Here is a 26478-nt window from a genome sequence, read left to right as displayed (position 1 = left end):
CTTTGTAAAAATGTTTTCCCAGTTTATTGCTTCCCTTCTAATCTTGTCTGCATTAGTTTCGTTGGTACAAAAACTTCAATTTGATATAATCAATTTTTTCTATTTTGTGATCAATAATGATCTCTAGTTTTTCTTTGGTCATAAATTCCTCTTTCATAGGTCTGAGAGGTAAACTATTCTGTGCTCTTCCAATTTATTTAAATCTCATTCTTTATCCTAGGACATGAACCCATTTTGACCTTATCTTGGTGTAAGGTGTTAAGTGTGGGTCAATGAGGCAGGGAATTTTTAAAGGATTTGCAACTAAGATCCAGAAGCTGAGAAGGCAATTAGTCTAACATTTTACAGCTGTTGTCTTTACAGAAGAGAAAGAGCTGGGAGAGAGAAGTTAACCTAATATTTACAGCCTTGGATTGTGGCTGCTTGGAAGAAGTATTGGAGTAGAGACAGATCCACCTGTGGGCTATTGCACTAATTTAGAAAAATAGTAAGGGTCTGCACCAGCGTGTAAGGGAATTCTAAACCATCAAGATTCTTTAAATGTTCGCATCTATCAGGTAGTTGTTATAAATTCCCAGTATTTCAGAGTCACACTGTTCCATAACAGCTATAAATTCATTAGTTTCATACTCTGTATGGCTAACTGCTGTTGATATTCTCATGAACTCAATCACTCATTGCTGTGCCAATGAACTAAGGTTAGTTCTTCAGTTCAACATATACTTATTGAGTTACTATAGGGTCTCTAGGGATTGTGAAGATTCAATTTCTACAGTTTTAAGATTATTCATATGTTTAACAATAAAATACACTAAAAGAGAGACACAAAAGATACTTTGGATGACAGACTATAACAGATATACTTTTGAGTTCCAAATTAGAATCTACTTTAAAGTGGGTCAAGTTTGTTGTGGTAATTGAAGATCAAATTCTCTTGGATTAACAGCTATCATGAATGATGCTATTGAGCAACACACAAATCCAACTTTACTATGATTTCACAGAATAATTATTTAGCATTTATTGTAAATAGACTGAGGTTAGAGGTGACAGAGCTAATTTTATCTTTTTAAAAGTGTTTAACTTACTTCCTTAACCATCAACTATTTCTTTACTAGTTAAAATGCTATATCATTTTTTTCACTGATCCTTAAAAATTAAAATTCTTGATAAGACTAAAGCAAATGAAAAATTAGTTATTTAAGAGTACTTTAATTTCTTTATTTCCTCCTAATGCACATTGTTATTTGTACTATCACTTATTGATAATATATTATCATTATGTATTATTGTCATTTTATGCACAAAATCAGGTTCTTCTTGAAATTTAGCAGCCTAGTAATCTACAAACTACTGGCCTAGTAACACTATAAAAATAATTTATATAGAAGAGTGAATTTCTCTTAGAAGCCATATGTCATGGCTAATACTAATGTAGTGACTATAATTATAAGTATTCCATTTAGGAAAGTACATGGCTTCAGATTTTTCTTTCCTCCCTTCTATTTAGCGATACATAATCTATTGCAATTAATTTTGCCTTGAGCCAAGATTGTTAAGGAATTCTTAACAGATAGAGATGAGAAAGATATTGGAGACATTGCAAAGACATAGAGTCAGGAGATAGATTCTGAAGTTTGGAGAACAGCAAATAGACCAGTTCTGGCAAAAACAAAGACATCTTGAATGTGAAATATGCCAGAGAGGTAGATTGGGATGTAATGTCAAAAGAAACTGAGCAAGACAGAGATTAGAGACCAATTCAATAGTTTATTAAATGGAGAGAAATATTGGGACCAATGGATCCCAGGGCGAGACAAGACTATCATCTCAAAGAGTCTAGCCCAGAGTATTGGACAGCAAGCCTTTTATGGAATAATAAGAACAATGACATAATGCAGAGACCTAGGTGGGGATAGCCTCATAGATGGAGGTTACTGATATTCTAATGACATTAAGGAATGTCTATAACACCTTTATCTCAACCATTAAGAGGGGACGGTTATAACCTTAAGGCAGAATTCGAAATAGGACAAATGGAGGAACTGGTCACCCCATTAAAAGTGACCTTTGGCATTACAGGGACTAGATTGTAGAGGGCTTTAAATGTCATGATGAGTAGTCTGTATTTCATCTTAGAAGCATCAGGGAGTCATAGAAGATTTTTGACCAGGGAAATAACATGATCATAAGCTAATGAAGTATCATTTTGAGAACTTTGAGAAGTATAAATTGAAGGAAAAGATAAAGTAGAGAAATACAATTAGGTTACTGCAATAGTCCAGGAGAAGTGATGAGAGCCTGAATTGTCCTAGTGGTTCTGAAAGAAGTAGATGTCAGAAATGTGAAGTAACAAAACTTGGCAATTGATTGTTTATGGAAAATAGAAGAGAGGGAAGAGCTGACAGTGATTTTGCGATTGCAAGCATAGATGATCAGAAAAATGATGTGCTTAATAAATCTTTGTGAGTTGTTTATATCACTATTGTGAAGATACCAAAAGAAGATGGTCTCCAGCCTAATGAATTGGATTTTGGAAATCTATGGGAAAGAATTGGACAGATTTGAAAGGATACACTGATGAAATAAATAATCTTTCAGATATAATTCCTATTTTAAATTCCAAACAGTAACTCAGTGGCTGATAAGGTAATCTTGGTTTCAGAATTTCTTTCTGAAACTTTCATAAATCTAAATATCTTTTATGGTACCTGAAAAGTCCTCAAAAAATTTCTCCTTTTAGATAAATATTAGCCCTCTTTAAGCAGATGCAACCTTTATGTTTATGTGGCTGGCTCTTTCCTTTCCATTTTTCTGGTTTCCTCATAAAATTGAACATTAGTGAATGGAAACAGAGGGATGAGAGGAAAGACCCAGAGCTGAAAGCAATGGGAATGCCATTATTTTGTTGCCCTGGATGGGAAAAACATGCACTGGACTGCTTTGTCAGAGCTATACTTGACCACCAGACAGGGCTACACTAAAAGAGTATGGAAAGTCTTATCATTTTGCCACACACTGATCTATACCTTTGTGGATAGCTGTAATTTGGAATTCAAAGCTGGTTTAGTAGGCTGGAGTCCTGAGAGAATACCATTGGAGTTGGGCCAGAGAAACAAAAGCTAGTTGCTGAACCATCTGGGGAAAGGAAAGATGTGGCTCTTGACTATGATGTCTCTGATAAACAATGTAAGAACCACACATGAATGAGAAAAGTAATAAACTCTTAAAAGGAAATGAGACAGGAATTATACCAGCAGATCCTGTTTAATATTTCACAACAATGGCCCAAGGTGTTCACACTAAAAATTCTTTTTTTTTTAAATTTTTAATAGCTTTTTACATACTAAAAATTCTATAATGGCACCTTAAACACTAACTAATTGCCCCATTATGTTACAAATATATTTTTCTTCTATGACAACAAGCATGTGCATGTTTGCACCTACAAGCATATTACCAGTGATATATTAAATTATCCTTAAGGTTCACAGTTCATTGTTGAAGGGAGTTCATTGAACAAAAAACATTGATAACTACTGAGATATATTTAAACTGTACTTAAAGGGTTTTGTAATATAAATTCCAAGCGGAAGTAAAATAACAAATCGTATTTGTGATAAGTTTGTGCAATATTATATATGAATATTTCCTTTTATGTTAAAAAACCTAGCTGAGTCTAGAGGATACTGGGATAGGGTAGAATGTGGGGGCAAAGGTGAATGCTTACTGGAGGAAGAATGATTATATTTTAAATTACCTGCAACCATAGGATCCGTCCTTTATCTATGGACCTGGTATGTAGGTTCTTTGCTATCTTTACAAATGGATCAGTACTCTTTACAAATAAAGTAACTGACTCACTGATGAATGCAGAAAAGATTTATTTTAATCCTTGCAAGAATGGATGTACCTATCCCGATTCTGTGGAATGGGAACATACCTATAGAAGCCAGGTCAAAAAATTTTATGGGTTTAGTTACCCCTGCTTCTGCCTTCTGAATCTTGACCACTCAGGATCTTTTCTAAGTTACTATTCTTTCTCAGAAGGTATGTAATACACTCAATTTTAAGCAAAATGTGATCAGAGCATTTCTTCCTTTGGTTCTTTGAGCTCCTACAATTGGTCCCCTCTCCACTCTTCCAACCCTTCCTTATCCAAGAGGGAAACTCTCTTTTCTTATCATATAGTCAGTTCCTCTCCAAGGGAAAGCTCCCCAAGGAGCCCACATGCTTCATTCTTATGGAGGAAGATTACCTGAGGAGAGGAAGGGGCAAAGTCCTGGGGCTCAAATTCAAATCTAAACTTCCATTCCTGATTGTTCTTTAATGTCCTTGTGGGTTTCAGTTTTCTAATTTAAGTTTCATTTCTCCAATTTAATTTTCACAGTTGTGGAAATCAAATAAATGCCAATTTCTCACATTACTTACTTTCCAAAGTATGATATTTGGTTATTTTCTAAGCTAGATGTAGAAAAGCCTTTTCTAGTGAGCACCACTGACAAAAACCAAAGACTATTGATAAAAGATTTTTTAAAAGCCCTAAAATTTAAGTAATCTAAGTTTAATTGTTTTAAAGGAGAAAAATATTAAACTATCAATTTATTTGCTTTCTAAATTTAAAGACAGCATTGTATAATAAATAAATAAACATTAGAAATAGGAGCCTCATTCCTTATTGTAGCCAGTTTACAGAGAGATGAAGGAAAAAAATAGAAAAAAGAAAGAGACAAAAGAGAAAGGTCAGGCAGATGAGCTCTAATACAAAATTTATTAATTTTTATTGGTATATGCTAGGAAGTCTAAATCTTTTTTCCAGTCATTTCATCTTTCACCTGCTACAGGTGACTAGATGGCAATATCAGAGAAATCAAACAAAACTGATAGAGGATATTAGTATCTTTTATTTTTTAAATTTATTTTTTGTGAAATTTTAAGTTCCAAACTGTCTTCTTCCCTTCTCATCCCACAATAGAGAAAGCCATTATTTGATACAGATATATAAATATATGTAAAACAATACTGAAGAGGGTACAGCTTACAGAGAAAATATAGTAGTAATCCTAAATATAGCAGTAATCCTGTGGACCTCTGACCTTAGAGTGCTATTGTTTTAACAATCTGTCAATGATTCTAAAGCCTTCTGACCTTTTCACAGTTGTTCTTCAAACAATTTTACCTTACTGTATACAATATTTTCTTGGTTCTGTCCATTTCACACTTCATTATTTAATGCAAGTCTGTTTTTCTAAAATCAACCAGTTCATTATTTCTTATAGTACAATAATATTCCATCACAATAATATAACCCCAACTTGTTTAGCTATTCCCCAATTGACAAATAACCCCTCAGTTTCCAATTCTTTGCCACCACAAAGAGAGCTACCACAAAAGAATATAGATCTTTTCTTTTTTCCCTAATTACCTTGGGAAACAGACCATATAATGGTATTGCTAGATATTACACAGTTTAATAACACTTTGGATATTGCTAGATATTACACAGTTTAATAACACTTTGATCATAATTCCAAATTCCTCTCTAAAATGGTTGGATCAGATTACAAGTCCACAAATAGTGTATTAGTATCCCAATTTTTCCACATTTCGTCCAACATTTGTCATGTTCTCCTTCCTTTATTTTAACCAATTTAATGGGTGTGAGATATTTCATAGTTATTTTAATATTAATTTTCCTAATAATAAATTAGAGCATTTTTCCATATTATTATACATAGTTTTCGCTGAAAAAAATGCCTGTTCATATCATTTAGTCATTTATCAATTGGGGAATGACTTGTGTTTTTTACAAATTTGACTGAATTCTTGTGGGGAGCTGGCACTAATCTACAGCCACATAAGGCCAACCTTGAATAGGTTGAATCTCCTAATCACATCATACCAAAGACTTCCTGAATAGGAATCTCCTAATCACATCCTAACTTTGAATAGGCAGATATCTAGGGATCCCCTAATCCCATCAGAGCTTCCTGCCACCAGAAACATCTGAGCAGCTCATCCTTGGGCGGGATACCAACCCTTTGTCTAGGACCTCCACCCTGTACTGTGTTTGAACAAACCTGCCTTTTTTTCTACTGCTATATATATCTATACTATTGAACCCATAAAAAGGAGGCTTGATCAGAATGATTTGACTTGCCTCCATTTTGCAAGTCCCCTCTCTCTTGCCCTTATCTCTTTTCTTCCAGGGTCCATACACTCTGCCTCGGGGGCCTAGGCAAATTCTTTAAATATTTAAGATATGAGATCTTTATTTGAGAAACTTTCTAGAAAGATCTTCTCTTCTCCCTCTGTTTTCTGCTTTCATTCTAATTTTGTCTATACGGATTTTATTTATATAAACCCTTTAAAAGTAATTAAAATTATCCATTTTATATCTCCCAATACTTTCCACCTCTTATTATTCATAAAGTTGTCAATCCATGAATCTGATAGGTAATATATTTCACGTTCAAATTTTCTTATATCTCCCTTTATAGCTAGGTCATGTATCCATTTTGACCTTGGTATATAATGTAAGATATTGTTTTATACCTAGTTTTTTTATTTTTTTAAATAAAACTTTTTGTTTTCAAAATATATGCATAAATAGTTTTCAACATTCATCCTTGGAAAACCTCTTTCCAAATTTTATTTCTTCCTCCATTCCTCCCACCTTGACAACAAGTAATCCAATATATGTTAAACATGTGCAATTCTTCTGTACATATTTACACAATTATCATGCTACACAAGAAAAATCAGATCAAAAAAGAAAAAAATGAGAAAGAAAATAAAATGCAAGCAAACAACAGCAAAAAGTGAAAATACTATTTTGTGATCCATACTCAGTCCCCACAGTCCTCTCTCTGGGTACACATGACTCTTATCACAAGACCATTGGGACAAGCATAAATCATTTGGCTGTTGGAAAGAACCACTTCTATCAGAATCTATCATCACATAATTTTGTTGTTGCTCTGTACAATGTTCTCTTAATTCTACTCACTTCATTTATCATGTAAGTCTCTCCAGGGCTTTTTGAAATTATCCTGCTGATCATTTCTTATAGAAAAATAATATTCTATAACATTCTTGTACCATAACATTCAACCATTCCCCAACTGATGGGCCTCCACTTAGTTTCCAGTAAAAAAGGGTTGCTACAAATATTTTTGTACATGTGGATCCTTTTCCCCCTTTTTATGATCTCTTTGGGATACAGGTCCAGTAGAGATACTGCTGGGTTAAAGATTATGTACAGTTTGATAGCCTTTTGGGCATAATTCCAGATTGCTTTCCAGAATGCTTTGATCAATCCACAACTTCACCAACAATGTATTTAGTGTCCCAGTTTTTCCACATCCTCTCCAACATTCATCATTATCTTTTCCTATCATCTTAGCCAATCTGAGAGGTATATAGTGATACCTCAGAGTTGTCTTAATTTGCCTTTCTCTGAACAATAGTGATTTAGAGCATTTTTTCATAAGACTAGAAATGTACACCTAGTTTCTATTATACTGCTTTCCATTGTTTTTCCCAACAAATTTTTTTAACCAGTGAGTTCTTATCTTAAAAATTTAAATCTTCAAATTTGTCAAACAAAATACTATAACTGCTTATTGCAGTGCATAGTTTGTCTATTCTGTTCTAATTAGTGCCTTCTTAAAAGACAGAAACATTTATTAAAATATACAAACCATAAAATATCAAAACATAAATATTAAAAGACATTATCATAACCTGGCACTTTTAGACATAGAAGGGAATTATATGGATCATGGAATCACAAAGGATTCATCTATCCCATTATATACCAACATATACTCTATATACAATTATTTCTAGCAAGTGGCCATCATTTCTGGACAATTCTAATTATAATTAAGTTTTTCTTACATTTAACCTAAAATCTGTTTCCTGGGCTTTGACTCATTCTTTCCAGTTTTTTTCTTCTGGAGCTAACTAAGCAAGACAAATCTAATCTCTCTCCCCTGTGACAGACAATTCAGTTTTATTTAACTAGTGTTTATTTTTTGGTTGTTGTCCTTCATTCTCAAAGAGGACCAAAATACATCACTATGTTAAGAGTCAAGTTACAGTGTGTCCCACTGTGGCTGATCAGACCAATAGGAACTCAGAATGGTCTGCCACAGGTTGGACACAAATAGTCCCTCTGAACATGTGGGGTGGATTTTCTAGCTTTGCACTTCTCACATTTCTTCTGGCTAATTCAATTCTCATTTCACTCATAGAGCACAGTACCTTCTCTAATAAGGGCACACTATGCAGAGCGGTTCTGTGCCAGTGTCTCCCATGTCATATGGTCAATTCTGAAGTTGCGAGACCTTGAAAATGTCCTTGTATCACTTTTTCTGACCATTTTGTGAATGCCTTCCTTGTGTGAATTCTACATAAAATAGTCTTTTTGACAAGCATACATTTGGCATTCGAACAATGTGATTATCCCACAGAGTTGCACTCTCTAAATAAAGTTTGAATGCTTGGCAGTTTAGTTTGAGAAAGGACCTCAATGTCTGGTATTTTATCCTGCCAGGTGATCTTCAGAATCTTCCTAAGACAATTCAAATGGAAGAGATTCAGTCCTAGCATGGCAGTAGTATACTGTTCAGGTTACACAGATATACGACACAATGGCTTTGTAGATCTTCAGCTTGGTAGTTGAATATCTCTCCTCAAATACCTCTCCTCTCTCACATTTTCCTTTGGAGCCTCCCAAACATTGAGCTAGATCTGGCACTACGTGAATCACCTCATTATCTTTTTTTTTTTTTTTTTTTTAATTTAATAGCCTTTTATTTACAGGATATATACATGGGTAACTTTACAGCATTAACAATTGCCAAACCTCTTGTTCCAATTTTTCACCTCTTACCCCCCCACCCCCTCCCCTAGATGGCAGGATGACCAGTAGATGTTAAATATATTAAAATATAAATTAGATACACAATAAGTATACATGACCAAAACGTTATTTTGCTGTACAAAAAGAATCAGACTCTGAAATATTGTACAATTAGCTTGTGAAGGAAATCAAAAATGCAGGTGTGCATAAATATAGGGATTGGGAATTCAATGTAATGGTTTTTAGTCATCTCCCAGAGTTCTTTTTCTGGGTATAGCTAGTTCAGTTCATTACTGCTCCATTAGAAATGATTTGGTTGATCTCGTTGCTGAGGATGGCCAGGTCCATCAGAACTGGTCATCATATAGTATTGTTGTTGAAGTATATAATGATCTCCTGGTCCTGCTCATTTCACTCAGCATCAGTTCGTGTAAGTCTCTCCAGGCCTTTCTGAAATCATCCTGTTGGTCATTTCTTACAGAACAGTAATATTCCATAATTTTCATATACCACAATTTATTCAGCCATTCTCCAACTGATGGACATCCATTCAGTTTCCAGTTTCTAGCCACTACAAAAAGGGCTGCCACCAAACATTCGTGCACATACAGGTCCCTTTCCCTTCTTTATAATCTCTCTGGGATATAATCCCAGTAGTAACACTGCTGGATCAAAGGGTATGCACAGTTTGATAACTTTTTGAGCATAGTTCCAAACTACTCTCCAAAATGAATCACCTCATTATCAATGTGTATATCCCTGGAAAGTATACTGTCAAGGTAAGTGAACTTATTTATCCATGGCAAGGCACTTTGTTAGGTGCTAAAGACAAAAAGACAAAAATGGAACAGTTCCTGTCCTCAAGGAGTTTACTTTCTATTGGGAATGAAAGACTAAGTAGAGTGGGGAGTAATGTTACAGATAAAGGAGTGACATGGTCAGACCTGTGCTTTTGGATAATCACTTGGCAGTTGTTGGATTTTAAAAGGGAGAGACTGAAAATAGGAAGCCAGAATAGAGGTTTATGATAATAGTCCTGATAAAGGAGATAAGGATCCCAAACAAGGGTGGTGGCACTATAAACTATTATGCACTCATTGTAACAATTGGAATGAAAGTTCTATAGCTCCCAATATACTTAAGTGTATATCATCCTTGTTTCTACACATTTCCATTTAGCAATGAGGGTCTACTTACAGTGAGAGTATGGACTTACAGCAGACACAATAAGTATGATTTTGACAGGATTCAGTAGTTCCAGAGGAGTGGAGAAGATGAATTATGGGAATGACAAAAGATTCATGAAGAGAATTCTGAACTTGGAGTCTAGAAAAACCTGAATTTGAATCCTACCTCAAGCTCATACATCTGAGACAATGAAGGCCTTAAGCTTTCAATATATGTGAAGACCAATTTATCCTAAAAAACAAACCCTTCAGTTTTCTTGTATGTGTTTTCTTCCTGCATTAAAATAGAAATTCCAGGTTGCAAAGATGGCAAAAGATGATAGTTTTGGAGGGAGTTATGGGAAGTTAGCATATAGTAAGCACTTAATAAATGCTTGCTGACTGTTGACCAACTGGCAAACATATAGGAAAAAAAAAAGAATGGCTGTGAGTTCAGGCATATGTAATGTCTTAGCCAAGTATTGTTTATAACTCTGCAAGAACACTTGAAAAGTAAGGCCTTATTAATAAGAAGTGATGTCAGAAGCACAGACTTTTCTCAATAAAAGCAAGAACAAATAAAAAGAGTTAACATTTTTAAACTGAGTGCCTAATTGAGGTCACATTGTCCTGATAAATTCTAAAAGTCCTATGTACTCTTAGGATTCTAGAAGTTTAATATAGCCCTTTAAACCAGGCCCACATTTGAAATATTTCTAGTTTAATTATTTTGATAACTGAATTTCAATATAATTAGTTTCTTATTTTTTCATTTTATGCATTTGAAAATATTATTCTGAGTTTATAAGGTTTGTTTTATGCATTTGAAAATATTGTTCTGATGAGTTTATGAGGTTTACAAGATTGCCAGAAGACTAATCCAAGAGACAAAAAAAAAAAAAAAGGTTAAAACCCCCTGAATTACATAATATAACAGATCTTTAAGATTCTTCTGAGATTATAATATATATTTCTTTGAGATATGATCAAGTTAGATGTGACTATTTGGATCTCCTATTTCATAACCAGCTTTAATTCAATTTCAATTTAATATACTTTTATTAAAGGCCTACCTACTATGTGAAAGATGGGGTCATCTGAAAATGTAAATTGCATCAGAGTACAGACTGTTTGAGGATATTTTTTTTGCTCCTGTGTAATAACAGACTGTGCTATTCTTTATATTTAAAAGCAAATTTTGCCCTGGAGCTTTGTTTTTCTAAACCTAGTGCTTAATTTAAGAGAGCAGTGAATCAATGAATGGTTCCCAAACTTTTTGTTGCATAAATACCTGTATATTATCTATTCTACTTACTGTTGCTTTCAATTCCAATAAACATCACTAAAATTATTGGAATATATGAGGATTCTTGTGATAACTTAATGACAGATAGCACAAGTCAATTATTAAAATTATATATGCATATATATATATATGGTCTTATACATATATATTTATATTATAAACTTTAACATGGAGATCTAGAGAGGCAGATGAGAACCAATTCAAGGACCCTCCTACTTTAAGATTATTGTATTTCATGACACTGTAGTTGCATTAATTAGAGGAAATAATCATTTAATCATGGAGGGATAATTTAGTGTTGAACTATATGCCACCTGCACATAAGAGCTAATTATAAAAACATTTTAATGCTATGATGATAATAGCTAACTTTTATTTGGGGGGTTAAGGTTTGCAAAGTACTTTATATTTGTTATCTCATTTGTTCTTCAAAACCATCCTGTGAGGTAGGTGTTATTAGGCTTCTCTCAAGTCCCAACTAAAATTCCACTGCCTATATATAACTTTTTCTACCCCTCTTCTAGTGACTTGCCTCTGTTAATTATTTCCTGTTTATAATGTACATATCTTGTCTATATGTATTTGCTTCTTGTTTCCCACAATAAATCACAAGTTCCTTGAGAGCAGGGACTCTCTTTTGCCTTTCTTTGTATCCCTAGTGCTTAGTTAGCCCTGTATCTGGCACATAATAGGTATTTTATTATGATCACAATTCAACAGATAAACTGATGCCAAGAGATTTTTGCCCAGAATCACACAATTAGTTTGGGGCAGCATCCAAATCCTAACATTTTATAATACACTTGGTGAAGAGCAAATTACAGGTTGTCCCCCTAATCCTGGAAAACTTTTCCTTCTCATCTTCACTTAAAAGTGATGTCCAGATCCTTTCAAGGCATAGCCCAAGTACCACCTTCTACCTGAAGTTTTTCCTTATTCCCCCTCCATCAGAATTACTTTTTAATAATTTGATTTGTATATTTTGTTTCCTCTTTGCAGTAATAAGCAACTTGAGAACTGTAACAGTTTCATTCTTATTTTTAAATTCCCCTGGCACAGTATCTGCTACATAGTAGATATCTATTGCACTGAATTGAATTTAGTTGATCATAATTGTGGAAATAAACCCATCAAAGAAACTAAAAAACCAGGCTTATCTTTGGAAAACATTCAAAAAATGGGGTTTTGTAGCAGTCTCCCTCATCAAGATGATGAGTCAGAAGGTTTACCCCTCAGAGTAAACCTTGAAGTTTTTTTTTTTCTGGGAACTTGATTTCCAGGAACTGATACTGAGAGCAGAGCAGCTGATCTTATTTGTCTGAAGTGATTTAAGCGTAAGTTAATAAAGTACGTTTCAGATAACTGTGGGGAAGGAAAGAAACCCACATGCAATTAGTTTAACCTATGAATGTGTAGTTTCCCAAACTAAATTACTTTTTTTTCTTTAAAAAAAAGTTTTGTTGATGTTTTGTTTTTATATTATAAACATTACCATTACTTTCACTTTGTATCTTTTGTAACAAAAACAGTTAAATAAAACTAATAATACAGTGACCTCATCTGAAAGTGTATGCAATATTCCTTTTAAAAATTTCTTTTGATTAAAGCTGTTTATTTTCAAAATACATGCATAATATTCAACATTCACTTTTGCAAAACCTTGTGTTCAAAATTTTTTTCATCCCATTTCCCCTATCCCCTTCTCTAGACAGCAAATAATCCAATATGTTAAACATGTGCAATTCTTCTATATATATTTCCACAATTATCATGGTACACAAGAAAAATTAGATCAAAAAGGGAAAAAATGAGAAAGAAAACAAAATGCAAGCAAACAAGCCTGATTTCTTTAAGAACTATGGTATGATGATCAGTTCATGTAAGTCTCTTCAGGCCTCTCTGAAATCCTCCTACTAATTGTTTTTTATAGAACAATAATATTCCATAACATTCATATACCATAATTTATTCTTCCAATTCTCCAACTGATGGGCAAGTGTATGTAATATTCCACATCTGTAGCATACATACACTTCTATATTTAAAAAAATAACATAAATCTATTTTATTTCCCTCTCAGTCATGTCCCCTGAGCAAAAAAGAAGAGGAAAAAGTATGTATAATCAAAACAAATTCTCTCATACAAAAATGTGTGGCCTTATGCAATGTGTGCAGGTGTGATTCATCCATCCTCTCTCTGTCATGGATAGGATGTTTTATCATTGTTCCTCTAGAATCATGAGAGATAATTGTGTTGATCATAATTCTTATAACTGCTAAAGTATTTGTTTTTCCTAGTGTTGTCATTGTATAAATTGTTCTCCTGGCTCTGGTAATTTCATTCTTCATCCATTTATAAAATTCTCAATACTGTCCATTTTTCAAATATTGGTATTATAGTATAAATTGTTCTTCTGGTTCTGTTTCTCTTTGCATTACTTTATATATTATGCCATGTCTTTTAACATTATCTAGTTTTTCATTTCTTATATCAAAATAATATTCCATCACATTTATATTTCACAACTTATTCAGTCATTCTTAACTTAGTCTCTTAAGTCTCCAGTTGGGTTTTATTTATTCTTTTATTTTTGGATACCACAATGCTGCCCTCTTCCCTCTTCTCCTCTCCCCCTCCCGCTATAAAAGATATTTTCCTTTCTTTTGGATAAAAGCCTTATAGTGTATAGCTGGATCAAAGAGGATGAACTATTTAGTAACTTTTTGTTTATAATTCCAAATTATTTTTCAGAATAGTTGTATATATTCACAGGTCTACCAACAATGAATCAATGTGCCTGCTTCCCCACAACTCCTTCAATACTTATCATTGTCCTTTTTTTGTTTTGTTTTGTCATTTATTTTATTAATAGTGATTTTTTTCCCCCTTTCATATGGCTATAGATAGCCCAGTTTATTCCACTGACAGCTTTCCATTAGAACTCCATTCTAATTTATTCTCCCCAATATAAATTTCCAGTTATTTCTTCAGTATTTTTGGTATCAGTTATAGCACCTCACTATCAACTTATCAGTTAACCTCAATTAGCTTTAACAAAAGGATGTTTTCTGAGAAAATAGATAGCAATAAGTATTAGGTGGTACAGTAGATAGAATGTTGGTCCTAGAGTCAGAAGAACCTGAGTTCATATTCAGTTTGACATGTACTAGCTGTGCAACCCTGGCCAAATCACTTAGTTCTGTTTGCCTCACTTTCCTCATCTTTAAAATGATCGAGAGAAGGAAATGGCAGACAAGTCTAATTTGCCAAAACAAAAACCAAAACCACCACCAACAATAACAAACAAATTTTGTAACAAAGTATATGAAATGACTGAACAATAGTGGAGATGGAAGTCAAATTGAAAGGGTTTGAGGATATGGTGATCATGAATCTACACTCTGCTTTGTCTTAGAGCTAAAAGCAACTTTGGAGAGTATTGTAATCCTTTCATACAGATAAGGAAACTGAAGCCCAAAAGATCTTTTAATATTATTCCAACATACTTCCCACTAGACCACATTTTCTCCTGAGTTAGAAGCTTATTAGTGAAGAGATACAGTAAGAATTTGAAGGCATGGCAGTTTCAAGAGAAATATATTTGCTGTTTTAAGAGGGTGGGACATATGTATGCCCGAATATGTTTGTAAGATGAAAGGAAGGAACCAAGTTGGAGAAAATAAGCAAGATAATGGGGGGAGGGGGAGAGGGAGTGAAGGGGGGAAAGCATTAAGGAAGCTGAAAAAGTTGCAATTCATTGAATTACTGTAATCTTTTTAGTAAATTAGCAATTAACTCATTTGCTGAGCATGACCACAATGGGGCTGGAGGAGAAAAAAAGTTTGGTGTAATCATTGTGGGGGGGGATATGTTAGTGGGTGATTTAGTGAATAATTCCTCCATAAAGTCTAGCATTTAGCCACAGTGCCTGGCATTAGGCATTTAATAAATATTTGATGATTGGGCATAGATTCTATTAGAAGACAATCTTTAAAAGATTAAAAAGTAAGCAAAAAAGCAAAAAATCATTCAAACTGAACTTGGTTTGTCCTTTAGATAATGTAGAACTTGAGATCTGAGTTTTTAGAACTCAGAGTTAACTTTTTAGTACTTACTACATTGTAGTTACAGCTGGGGTCTGTCATAATCCAGCTATAGACTATAAGGCTTTTATCCAAAAGAAAGGAAAATATCTTTTACAGCGGGAGGGGGAGAGGGGAAGAGGGCAGCATTGTGGTATCCAAAAATAAATGAATAAATAAAACCCAACTGGAGACTTAGGAGACTAAGTTAAGAATGACTGAATAAGTTGTGAAATATAAAAGTGATGGAATATTATTTTGATATAAGAAATGAAAAACTAGATAATGTTAAAAGACATGACATAAAAGACATTGGTACTGTTACAGCAGTAGTCACTGCTATGAGGTTTTGGAGAGATAAGATTGTATTCAAAAGTTTCTCTTAATGATCTTAACATCACATTCATTTTTTTGGCTACCATGCAACACATGTTGACTTGATACTGAGCTTTCATTTTCCCACATCATTTCTTTATTAATCATTGCCTAGCCATGCCTTATGAAATTTGTTTTTAAAAATCCATATATATGACTTTGTATTTATTCCTATTGAACTGCATCTTTATTATATTCCACCCATTGTTTTTCTACTGTTCTAGTCTACTGAATTTTTTTTTTTTTTTTTTTGTGGAGGAAGGGAGGATTCTGACTTTGTCATCCCACAGATACAGATAAAGGTCCTAGAGTTACTCTTAGCAGATCTAGAAGAGTTTTATTAAGTTCTATTGCTTTTAAATTGGCAGCTAGGTGACACAGTGGATAGTTCAGGGCCTAGAGTCAGGAAGACACTTCCTCTAGAATTCAGATCTGGCCTCAGACATTTAATAGACCCCAGGCAAGTCATTCAACCCCATTTGCCTCAGTTTCCTCATCTGTAAAAATAAATTTTATTGTAGTATTGAGAAGGAAATGGAAATTTGCTCTAGTATCTTTGCCAAGCAAATTACCAAAAGAGGTCATGAAGAGTTGGCCACAACTGAACAACACCAACAAAATTGTTTTTAAGTTGAATGTTTAGTTGAGGAAGAAATTTGTGGTTAATATTGTTTGATGGAATCCTTTGATATATATAAAAGTTATATTATCCATAGGTATTACATTACCAGTAAGCACTGTGCTTCTCTATATAGAAAACAAGGATGTTAGAATCTTGACTATCTCATTGGGTAATTTTATGCCTACTTTATAATGTAGGCACCAGCTGTGTATATCACATTACTGTAGTTCAGCATCAGTTAAATCTAAAACTGGATAGTAGTCATAAGATTCCATTTAAAGTTATTAGTGCACAAAACAAATTATGTCTAAGTGAGAGACCTTTTGTTATCCAAACTTTTAATAATTTTCCAGTAAAAAAAATCACCTGAAGACTTTTTCATTTAAATCTTTCAGTTTTGGTATTTTTTACCTTATTTTAAGTTAAAGGTATGCTTTACTCTTAAGTAATATAGATAGACATGATCTGAGTTTTGTGTCTGATGGGAAATGTAACTTTGGACATCACAATGATGTTATATAGCTTTTCAAAACCTATTCATATCCTTAAAAGGAGGAAAACATGGTATTGAGAGAAATCATTTGAAATACAATAGATCTTGGACAATATTTGTATTGATTCTTAGAAATCAAAAGTTTGAATGAATTTTTTCTTTATTAAATTAATTATGAAGGGAGAGGAATAAGGTGTCTATATAGTCCTAATGTCAGGTAAAAGAGGATATGAATAATTGACCTAACAAAAACAAGATACTACAGTTACCAAACACAGGGTAAGACTATATGATGAAAGATTAGAATTAATAACACTTGTTGTCAGCAGAATCTTCTCTGTCTCACTCTTTTCTCCCCATAGTGAGGATCATCCCGGGTCCCCCCAAGGTTAGAGTCTCACCAGGTCAGATGAGCTGTTAACTTCTCACCCAGAAACTGTTTTTGTCTTCAAATACTGGATACAGTATCTGTCCCAGGATCATTTAGACAATTCTCAAAACATTTTTCGTGACTTGGGACAATAATAAAATACAATACTACAATAAAATAATTATTTTTGTTTAGTCCATTAATCATATCAATTTTTAGAAGGAAGGGTAACCATTTCAGTTTCCTCTATGATCTTGCCTTTTTTCACTGCCTTTCAAAATCAATCTACTTTTTTCTCCTTCTGATCTGGTTCCTTTACTCTCAGCTTTCCTATAAAACTGAAGCACAGGTTGTGGCAGTTTTACAGTTTATAGAGTTCTTTCTCATACATCCACATCTTGATCTTAATATAACTTACTAGGTGGGTGGGACTGGGAGTATGACTCAGTTTTTCCTATATTCACAGTTCTATTTTGTTCATTGGATCATAGAAACAAAGAGCTAGAGCTAGAAGGTATTTCAAAAGCCCATCTAATCCAATCTTCTCATTTTACAGATGAGGAAACTGAGATCAAAGGAGGTTAAATAACCTGACCAAGGTCATAGAATGAGTACACATTAGTAGTGAAATTTGAACTTGACTGGATAACCAGTGCTCTTTCTCAAAGATTCATCTTCCTGAATTCAAATCTGGCATTAGACACTAACTCTGTGACCCTGGCAAGTTATTTAACCTTCTTTACCTCAGTTTCCTCATCTATAAAATGAACTAAAGAAGGAAATGACAAATTACTCCAGTATCTTTGCCAAGAAAACCCTTAAATGAGTTCCAGTAGAGTCAGACATGAGTAAAATGACTGACAATGACAATACTAGTCCTAGTATACTTGTATAGCTTTATTACATAATGATATAGTCTCATGATGAGGTTCAGGAGAGCAATGATGAGGTGCAAAAATTGTGAAGAATCACAGAGATATTCTTCCTGCCAAAAAATACATTTATGAAGAAATAAAAGTCTCAGACAAAATCCAGTATGATTTTGTGTCATTATTTGGGAAGGGATGATTTGTATAGACAAAAGAAGGAAGAGACAGAAAACTAGGAGAGTTGGGGAGATTACCAGAACAATTGGGGAAATAACATCAGGAAGTAGGGAAGAATTCATGAAGCTTAAGATCAAGGAAGAATTGGAGGGAGGACAAAGTCTGGGAAGAGCTGGAAAAATACTTCAAGGACAAAATCAGGAGATTTAGAGAAATACTCTTAGAATGAATTGGGGAATTTTGATCTTAGGGAGAGAGCAAGCTGCCTTGAATTCCCATCACATACTATTCCCCTTTAAGTATTTTATGTTCTAGCCAACTATACTATGATTCATACATGCCATCCTCATTTGTTGAGTTATCCATTAGAAGCCAAACTGATATGCTACTTTCTCCATGGTGTCAACCTTCTTTTCTATGTCCCCAGTCCTTTCAGAATGAAATTACATTTCTTGCTTCAAATTTCTCATAGCACTTTTTCTGGACTTTTCTTTTGTTCATACTTACTTGCATTTATGCGATATTTCCCCCTTATTGGCTCTTAGCTTCACAGCCCAATTGTTATGGGGCAGTTTTCTCAATCACTAATGATTTCAGCATGTAATACCGAAATACCTGTGCACTACCTGTTTTCAGTGCTGAAAAAACTGTTTTCAGTGCATAGAAAAAAATGGGAGAATTTAACAATGGCCAACATGCCAGGGCCAACTTCTTGGACAATAATCACAGAAGACAGCCTCTAAATTGAGTTCTTAGCCTTTTTGTGCAAAATGGACCCCTTTGGCAGTCTGGTGAAGTTTATGAACTCCCTTTTTCAAAAAAAAATTTACACTTTATTTTCAATAACACTTTTCTTTTCCACTCAACCCTCATTTCTCTGATGAGAAAGTGAGAAAAACAAAATCCTTCATACAAATATGTATATTTAAATAAAACAAATTTCTGAATTGACTATATCCCTCCCCCCCAAAAAAACTCTCAAATCCACATTGAGTCATTCATTAGATTGTAAACTCCTATTAGACAGGGACTGTCTTTTGCCTTTTTCTTGGAGAGGGGGTATCCTCAATGGTTAGTAGAGTGCCTGGCACCTAGTAGGCATTTAATAATCGTTAATATTGAGTATCAGCTTTCTATGAGGAGGCAGGTAAGTTGATTTTATCTGAGGAGTCTTTGGACTCCTCAGAATCATATCTTTAAACAATTTGACAGGAGAGTTAAATTTCAATTATAAGTTCATGAAAATAGAAGTGTAATTTTCTCCCCATCCAAATTCACAGACCCTTGAAACCTACCCATGGAAGCTTTGAGTTCCTTTTAGTTAATCACAAGTTAAGAACGGGAGGTTCCCTCACTGCTCTCATTTGCGGAGCCTCTTCCCGACAATCCTGGATTCTTTGTATTCGAATAATGGAGGGGTTTTTCTGTACTTAGAATCCACAGTTCAGTGGGGAGACTAAAATAAAAGACAGGAGGTGAGCTTTTTAGAGTTTCAAGCCCCAAGGAAGAGAGGAGGCAGCTGACTACATTTTCCAGTAGGCCCAACAGGAGAGCGGATATAGGAGAGAGGGAGAAATGAAGAATGGCTGTGATTGGGAAAGCGCTAGCCTGGGGGCGGAGTAGAGGCGGGACCCATTGGCTGTTGAAGAAGGGGCCAGCGGGAGCTCCCGGCGAAATCTGCGGGCTGGGGAGTGGAGTTTACTTTCTGACCGATCCCTTCCTCTACCCAGGTGGTCGAGGTGCTGACCGTCATGAGACCGGGCGAGGAGCTGGCCGAAGAGAGCGGCCACGCCGTTTCGGAGCTGGAGCTGCTGAAACGCCGCGCCGCGGAGTGCATCGATGAGGCGGCCGAACGGCTCGGGGCCCTGAGCCAGGAGATCTGGAGCGAGCCCGAGCTCGCCTACCAGGAGTACCGCGCCCACGGTGCCCTGACCCGCTTCTTCGAGCAGGAGTCGTCGGCCGCCTCTCCGTGGGCGGTGCAGCCGCATTACAAGCTGGACACGGCTTTCAGGGCGGAATGGGAGTCTCCCGCCGCGGGGTCCCGGAGCGCCGCGCCGCTTCACTTGGGCTTTCTTTGCGAATATGACGCGCTGCCTGGCATCGGGCACGCCTGCGGCCACAACCTGATAGCCGAGGTGGGCGCTGCGGCCGCCCTGGGTCTGAAGGGGGCGCTCGAAAGCCCCCCGAGCTGTCCGCCGGTGAAGGTGAGACCGGGCCTGGGCCGGGGTTCTTGTCCGTCCTGCGAACCGGGGATCACCGCCCCCGGGATCTTCCTGGAGGGAGTGGGGAAGAGTGGGACGCAGCCTCTCTCCGGGCCCCGCATGCGATTCATTGTATCACAGGATTGACAATGCGTTGTTCCACTTAAAACTCGTCTCCATCGCTTGTGGTATTCTGAACCTTAGAGGGCGCTTCCCATACCCGATGTAGATAGATCTGAATATTCAATTAAGACTCGTCAGGTAACTGTTTGGGATAGATTGCACCCCAATACTCATCCCAGGGTGGCAAATTTAGAGGGTGCTAGCAGCTTGCAGCCTTTCAGTAGCATGGAAACAGCAAAGCTTAAAACCTTGTTAGAATAAGAAATTTAAATGGGAAACGGGAATGGGGGCTTCTGTCTCTTCCTATCCTTTAGAAGGGTGGTGGTATCCTTCCCGACCCTCACTGAACGCTCCCTTCGTGTTTTTTGAGTTAGGCTTGGTTTGTGGGCTTTTTTTCTCCCTAGACATGTATTCTTAGTCATGGTTTGTATTTGGACCCCAAAACTCGAATGTCATCCAGTATTTTGAATAACAGAATTGAGGGTGTGGGTTCTAGAGACATTTGTGTGTGTGTGTCTATGCTTATTTACTTGGGTAGTCCATCGGAAGGGTTTTACAAGTAGTGTAAAGCAGATAAACAGGGATGCTGTATTTTGATTTACTGTAGCTACCAAATCACTAGGGGCAATCCTCTGTCGGCTGCTACTGATCTTTTTAGACATCTACCTTTCTAATACCGGAGAGATTTTTTTCTTTGTCTTTATACTTTATAGTCCTCATAGAACTATGTTTTTGTAATTATAAGGAAGCATTTTAAATATAGTTCAATTCAGGCTTTAAGTTTTTAAAATTTTTGCCTTCACGGATTAGAAAAACCCCTTCACATTTTAAACAGAGAATTTTTCATTAGATTTAAGAAAATGTCATTTAAAAAGGCTTATTTCTTTAGTATATATGAATACATATATATAATATTCTTCATCTTTGGGCTAAAAATTGAATCCAGTCTTATTTTGATTAAGGACAGTATGAAAGTTTTTATTTATTTATTTTTTAAGGCTATTTTCCCTTGTGTTTTTTCTTTTCTTTTCTTTTCTTTCTTCCTCCCCTCCCCTCCCCTCCCCTCCCCTCCCTTCTTCTCCCCTCTCCTCCTCTCCTCTCCTCTCCTCTCCTTTCTTTTTTAAATCTTTGTCCATTTGAGAAGGGTTGATTGTTCCTGAATGTGATCAACCTTTTTCTCTTTTCCCTTTATCAATACAAGAAAAAAGACCAGACGTTCAAATCAAACATATTAGAAGTTCTACAATAAGAATGGAACACATATTTATTTAGCTGTGTGCCAGGTGGTAAGTTCTTGGGATGTATAGAATGGTAAAAACATTGTCCTTCCTCTCAAGGAAGTCCCATTCTAATAAGAAAGACAATATACAAATAATTTGTACAAAATGGAAATGGAAGGTAATCTTCAAGTGAAAATTCTGAGGAGAAGGATCCTGGTTGACCAGGCCTCTTGCAGAAGTTGAGATGTTAATAGTTTCAAAGGAAGTCAAGGATTCTTAAGAGGAGAAAGTAAAGGAGAGAATGAGCATTCCAGGTATGAGGGTAGCCAATACAAATGCATTAGGAAAACAGAAGGGAGAGTAGGTATTCAGGAAGACTATGAACTCAGTTCTAGACATGATACAGGTGTCAGTGGGATCTTAAAGCCAGATGTCCAAAGGATACTTCATAAGGAACTGGAACTTAGGAGAAAGGGTAGGTTATATAGATCTGGAAATCACCTACATAAATAGGATAGTTGAATACAAGGTAGCTGATGGGTTTTGGAGGATTAAAACAGAGGTAATGATCATTTAAAGGGGGTACACGATACTATTTGCATAATTTATAGAAACCATATAGTTCTCAAATATTAATAACTGTCAATTTAAAAAAAATTAATAGCATCTCTCTTACATGGTAATATATACAAACACACACACATATATTTCAAATTCATTATATTTACTTTTTTGAGATTAAGAGTCTTGTCATTTTTCATCTTTGTATCCCTAGCAACCTAATAAATATTTGTTGATTGAATAATTTTAGAATTTAAGGAGCTCCATTATTCACTGACATTTATTCTGACTGTTTAAAATTGTATGTTTTTGAGAAAGTATTTAAGTAAAATGTTTATTCTGTAAAGTTCTTTTTTGTTTAATTAGGTGTTTGGTGACCAATAAATCTGCCTGATTGAACTGGTGGAAACGAATTAGTAAGTTTGTGTAATTGGTCATTTCTAACTGTGGTATTTAAGATTGTTTAATGTACTTCTAAAAATAATCTATCTTGAAAGTTCTTAATGAGATAGCATAAGAGTAGAAGTCTTATGAATTGAATTTTGATTTAGCATTGCCTTAGCCTTTTTATGTCCCTTTAGGCAAATCACTATTTCCTGGACCTCTCTTTCTCTGTATACTTTGTCACCTACCTCACAGGGTTGTTGTGAGGACTAACTGATAAATAATTATGAAGCGCTTTGCAAATAATTAGCTTATTAATGCTAATCTACAAATTGTCTCTGACATATCCTGCCCTTGTGACCCTGGACAAGTCAGTTAACCTACTATATTGTTCTAGGCCAGAAGTGCCAAATTAGGCCAGAACCTGAAACAACCCCTTTAAATGAAAATATAGTTAGGAATATGTTTAACAAAATAAGCAAAAAAGGGCAGATAGGTGGTGCAGTGGATAAAGCACCAGCCCTGAAGTCAGGAGGACCTGAGTTCAAATCACGTGTCGCCACGTGATACTTCCTAACTGTGTGACTCTGGGTAAGTCACTTAACCCCAATTGTCTCAGGAAAAAAAAAGTAAAAAAAAATACAATGGAATTTAGATGTTAAATCTGTGGTTTTCTAAGTTAATATGCAGTCCTCTGGGATCTTTTCTGTTTTTCTATTTGAGTTTGACGTCACTGCTCTAGGCCACATAGTTAAGTTGTGGATAAGGTACTGACCTGCATTGGGGAAGAGTTTTTCTTCATGCAGGAATTCTCTATACCTATGAAGTCATAGGGCAAGTTCTTATTCCTACATATCCAACATTTAGTCCAAAAAAGAGTTGCAATAAAGGCTTTAAAGACTACTTGATTTACAGAGTACCTTGAGTAACCAAATGGCTTTAGTTTCTCTTTTCGTCATAAGCATTTCAGACAGAAAATTTCTGATATTTCTCATCAAATTGGTCTTCTTGTGAGATCTTTTGTATTGCAATATAAATTAAAGTGTGAATTTCTAAATATCAAGTTACTCACTGTTGCATGTTAGAAGCTAGTCTTTCTTATAGTTTGAAGACAAACAATGAAGTAGGTTCTGAATGAATTGTGAACTAGGAACCTGTATATTTGGTGGATAAATATTTGGGCTTCTCTGATCTCTGTGTCTTTTCTAGATCACTGTCCTGGGTACTCCTGCAGAAGAAGATGGAGGTGGCAAAATTGACTTAATTGAAGCTGGAGCTTTTAAAAATCTTGATGTTGTTTTTATGGCTCATCCATCACAAGAAAATGCTGCTTACTTACCTGATGTGGCTGAGCATGAGTAAGTAAAGAAGATGAAGAAAATAGATATTTCTTCCTTGAACCTAGAATTTAGATTGCAAAGCTGGAATTTCAAAATGTTGATATTTTCTCTATTTTATGTTTTCTCCTGGAGAGGGCAGTGTGTGTACACATGCAGGCCAGCATGCCTCTGTGTATCTCTGTGTTTATATTTAAAAACAAAAACCATTTCTTTCTTTTTTTTTTTTTGGATCCTTGTTCTCTTATACACAACTCTTAACAGATCAGAGATCTCATTTTTTGTGAGCATTCTCTCTAGTGATCAGGTCTTGCCTCACCTTGTTCAGTTTTTATTCGTATTCTCCCCTAAACTTGCTGAAAGAGGTCCATCCATTGAGCTGGGAGCCTTTCTGGTTTGTAACATACAATAAACCATACAGACAAATTTCCAAGTTTTTCCTCACCTTGTGCTAATTTATTACCCCATCTGTTCTGAGCACACATTTTTCTGATAACTTTTTTTTTACTCCAGCTTTTCCTTATAGCTTCTTGTACTTGTGTGAGTCTACTCATATCTATCATGCACTTCTCAGCATTGTCTGCTGTGGAGTTAAAGTAGATCAAGTATTTAACAAAGGTGCTTTTTAACTTATTTTGGTCTTTTTTTGGCCAGCCCCTATATTTTCCTCCCTAAGAACAATGTCTGATCCATCTTTCCATTTAACTCCACTTTCTTGTTTTATAGTTTCATTTATTCATACAATTCTGATTCTCCACCAGTATGTCCACTTGATGGTAAATGACCATTTTTCAAATACCAACAACTAAATTAAAATGTATGGTCAGTCTAAGAACCAAAGTTCTTACCATCTCATGTACCATTTTCTGCCACTGTCACTATAGTAGAAAGATATACCAGACAGTTTGTATTTTAATTTTTATTTTGTGGGTTGCTATAGCCAAAGATCCATCAAGTGGATCTTGTTTGTGGTGAGCATCTTTCTTCAGCTAGGTAAGTCCTTTGAAAGCTGATTGTTGTTGGGACTATATTTAAAGAAAAGGCCAGAACCTTTATTTTACTTGCAGAGCATTTAGGAAGCCACAATCACCTCCAAGCCCCAAAGAAGCACCAGAGAAAAGTCCTTTGTGGGAAGGTGTACAAACAGTAGGCACTTTATATCAAAGAAATAGTTCAGCATGTGTTTAGCAATAAGAGATTTTCTGAATCCACATTTAATACTTTTCATTATGTGTTTGACAATGAAGAACACTTGGTTTGCCTTAAAAAAAAAAACCAAACAAATTAAGCTTCTTTTATAAGAAGGCTTCCATAAGTATTAAAATGCAAAGGTCTAAACCTATAGGAGTCCTGAGAAAAAAAATTTTGCATTGTTAGTCTGTTTTAAATTAGATAATAATCAGTTCATGTAAGTCTGTCTAGGTCTTAGAAAGAAAAAAAAAAATATATATATATATATATATATAATAAGTAGTGTATTTACTTTCTGGAAAACCATCAATCTTGTACAAACATCTAAAAATAATTTCTCTGGATTTCTCTGGGTAATATAGAAAATATGAACTCTTTACAAAGCATAGTATTATATATGGGTAGGGAGGTCAGAGGTTATTTAATCCAACTTCGTTACTCTCTTCTAGAGAAAGGAACTGAAGTGCAGAGCAATTAAGAGACTTGGCAAATATCACACAGAAAATGAACTGGAGAGCTAGATTATTAAGCATTCCCTTAACCCAAAATTAGTGCATTTTACACTGAATCAGACTGCTTCTATGCCATCTACGCTTCATCTACATTGAAGTGTTCAAAAATAAAAAGTAGAATTGAAAAAGATAATTCTGGGCAAATCTTCAGTTACACATCTAAATTTAAAACATGTACAATTTCTGTTCAGGAAGATACTCTAATTCCTATCATTAGCAAGGATTAACCTTGAAAGATTATAATAATTAGTACTTATTTATTAGTGTCATTTTCAAATGTCCTTTGTAATAAAGTTGGCATTAATGTATTGTTAAGTTCTGGGCTCTTCCATTTGATATATTCATACTGAAAAGTTCCATCCTAATCTCACTCTAGCATGAGCCCTTCACAAGCCCAGAGATGATTAATGCTTTTTCATTTTAAAAATTACTGCTAAAATAAAATTGCTTTTACTGTAGTTTTTTTCTTATTTATATTTGTGGAGTTTTTATCAGTGATTTTGAGAGTTAATCTGTAGAACTTTATATTAGAAATTTTCCCTGGAAGCTTTTGGTGATTTTTTTTTTTTTTTTTAATGACCTTCCAAATAAATATCTTGACAAGTGTTTTTCAGTTTCA

At 35.0% G+C, this 26478-nt stretch overlaps 1 protein-coding gene across 1 annotated transcript in view; it reads left to right on the top strand.

Annotated features, from left to right (window-relative positions):
- PM20D2 (peptidase M20 domain containing 2) overlaps window positions 1-26478 on the top strand; it is a 52558-nt gene that overhangs the window by 9871 nt on the left and 16209 nt on the right. The window contains exons 2-3 of the mRNA XM_031964533.1: window positions 20061-20534; window positions 24029-24177. Of these exons, the coding sequence (XP_031820393.1) occupies window positions 20082-20534; window positions 24029-24177 (602 nt within the window). The 5' untranslated portion in view covers window positions 20061-20081. The remainder of the gene's footprint in view (window positions 1-20060; window positions 20535-24028; window positions 24178-26478) is intronic.

Source organism: Sarcophilus harrisii, chromosome 4, assembly GCF_902635505.1.
Source record: "Sarcophilus harrisii chromosome 4, mSarHar1.11, whole genome shotgun sequence".
Lineage (NCBI taxonomy): Eukaryota > Metazoa > Chordata > Mammalia > Dasyuromorphia > Dasyuridae > Sarcophilus > Sarcophilus harrisii.
Note: the sequence above shows the minus strand (reverse complement) of the source record. Positions and strands in the feature narration are given on the sequence as shown.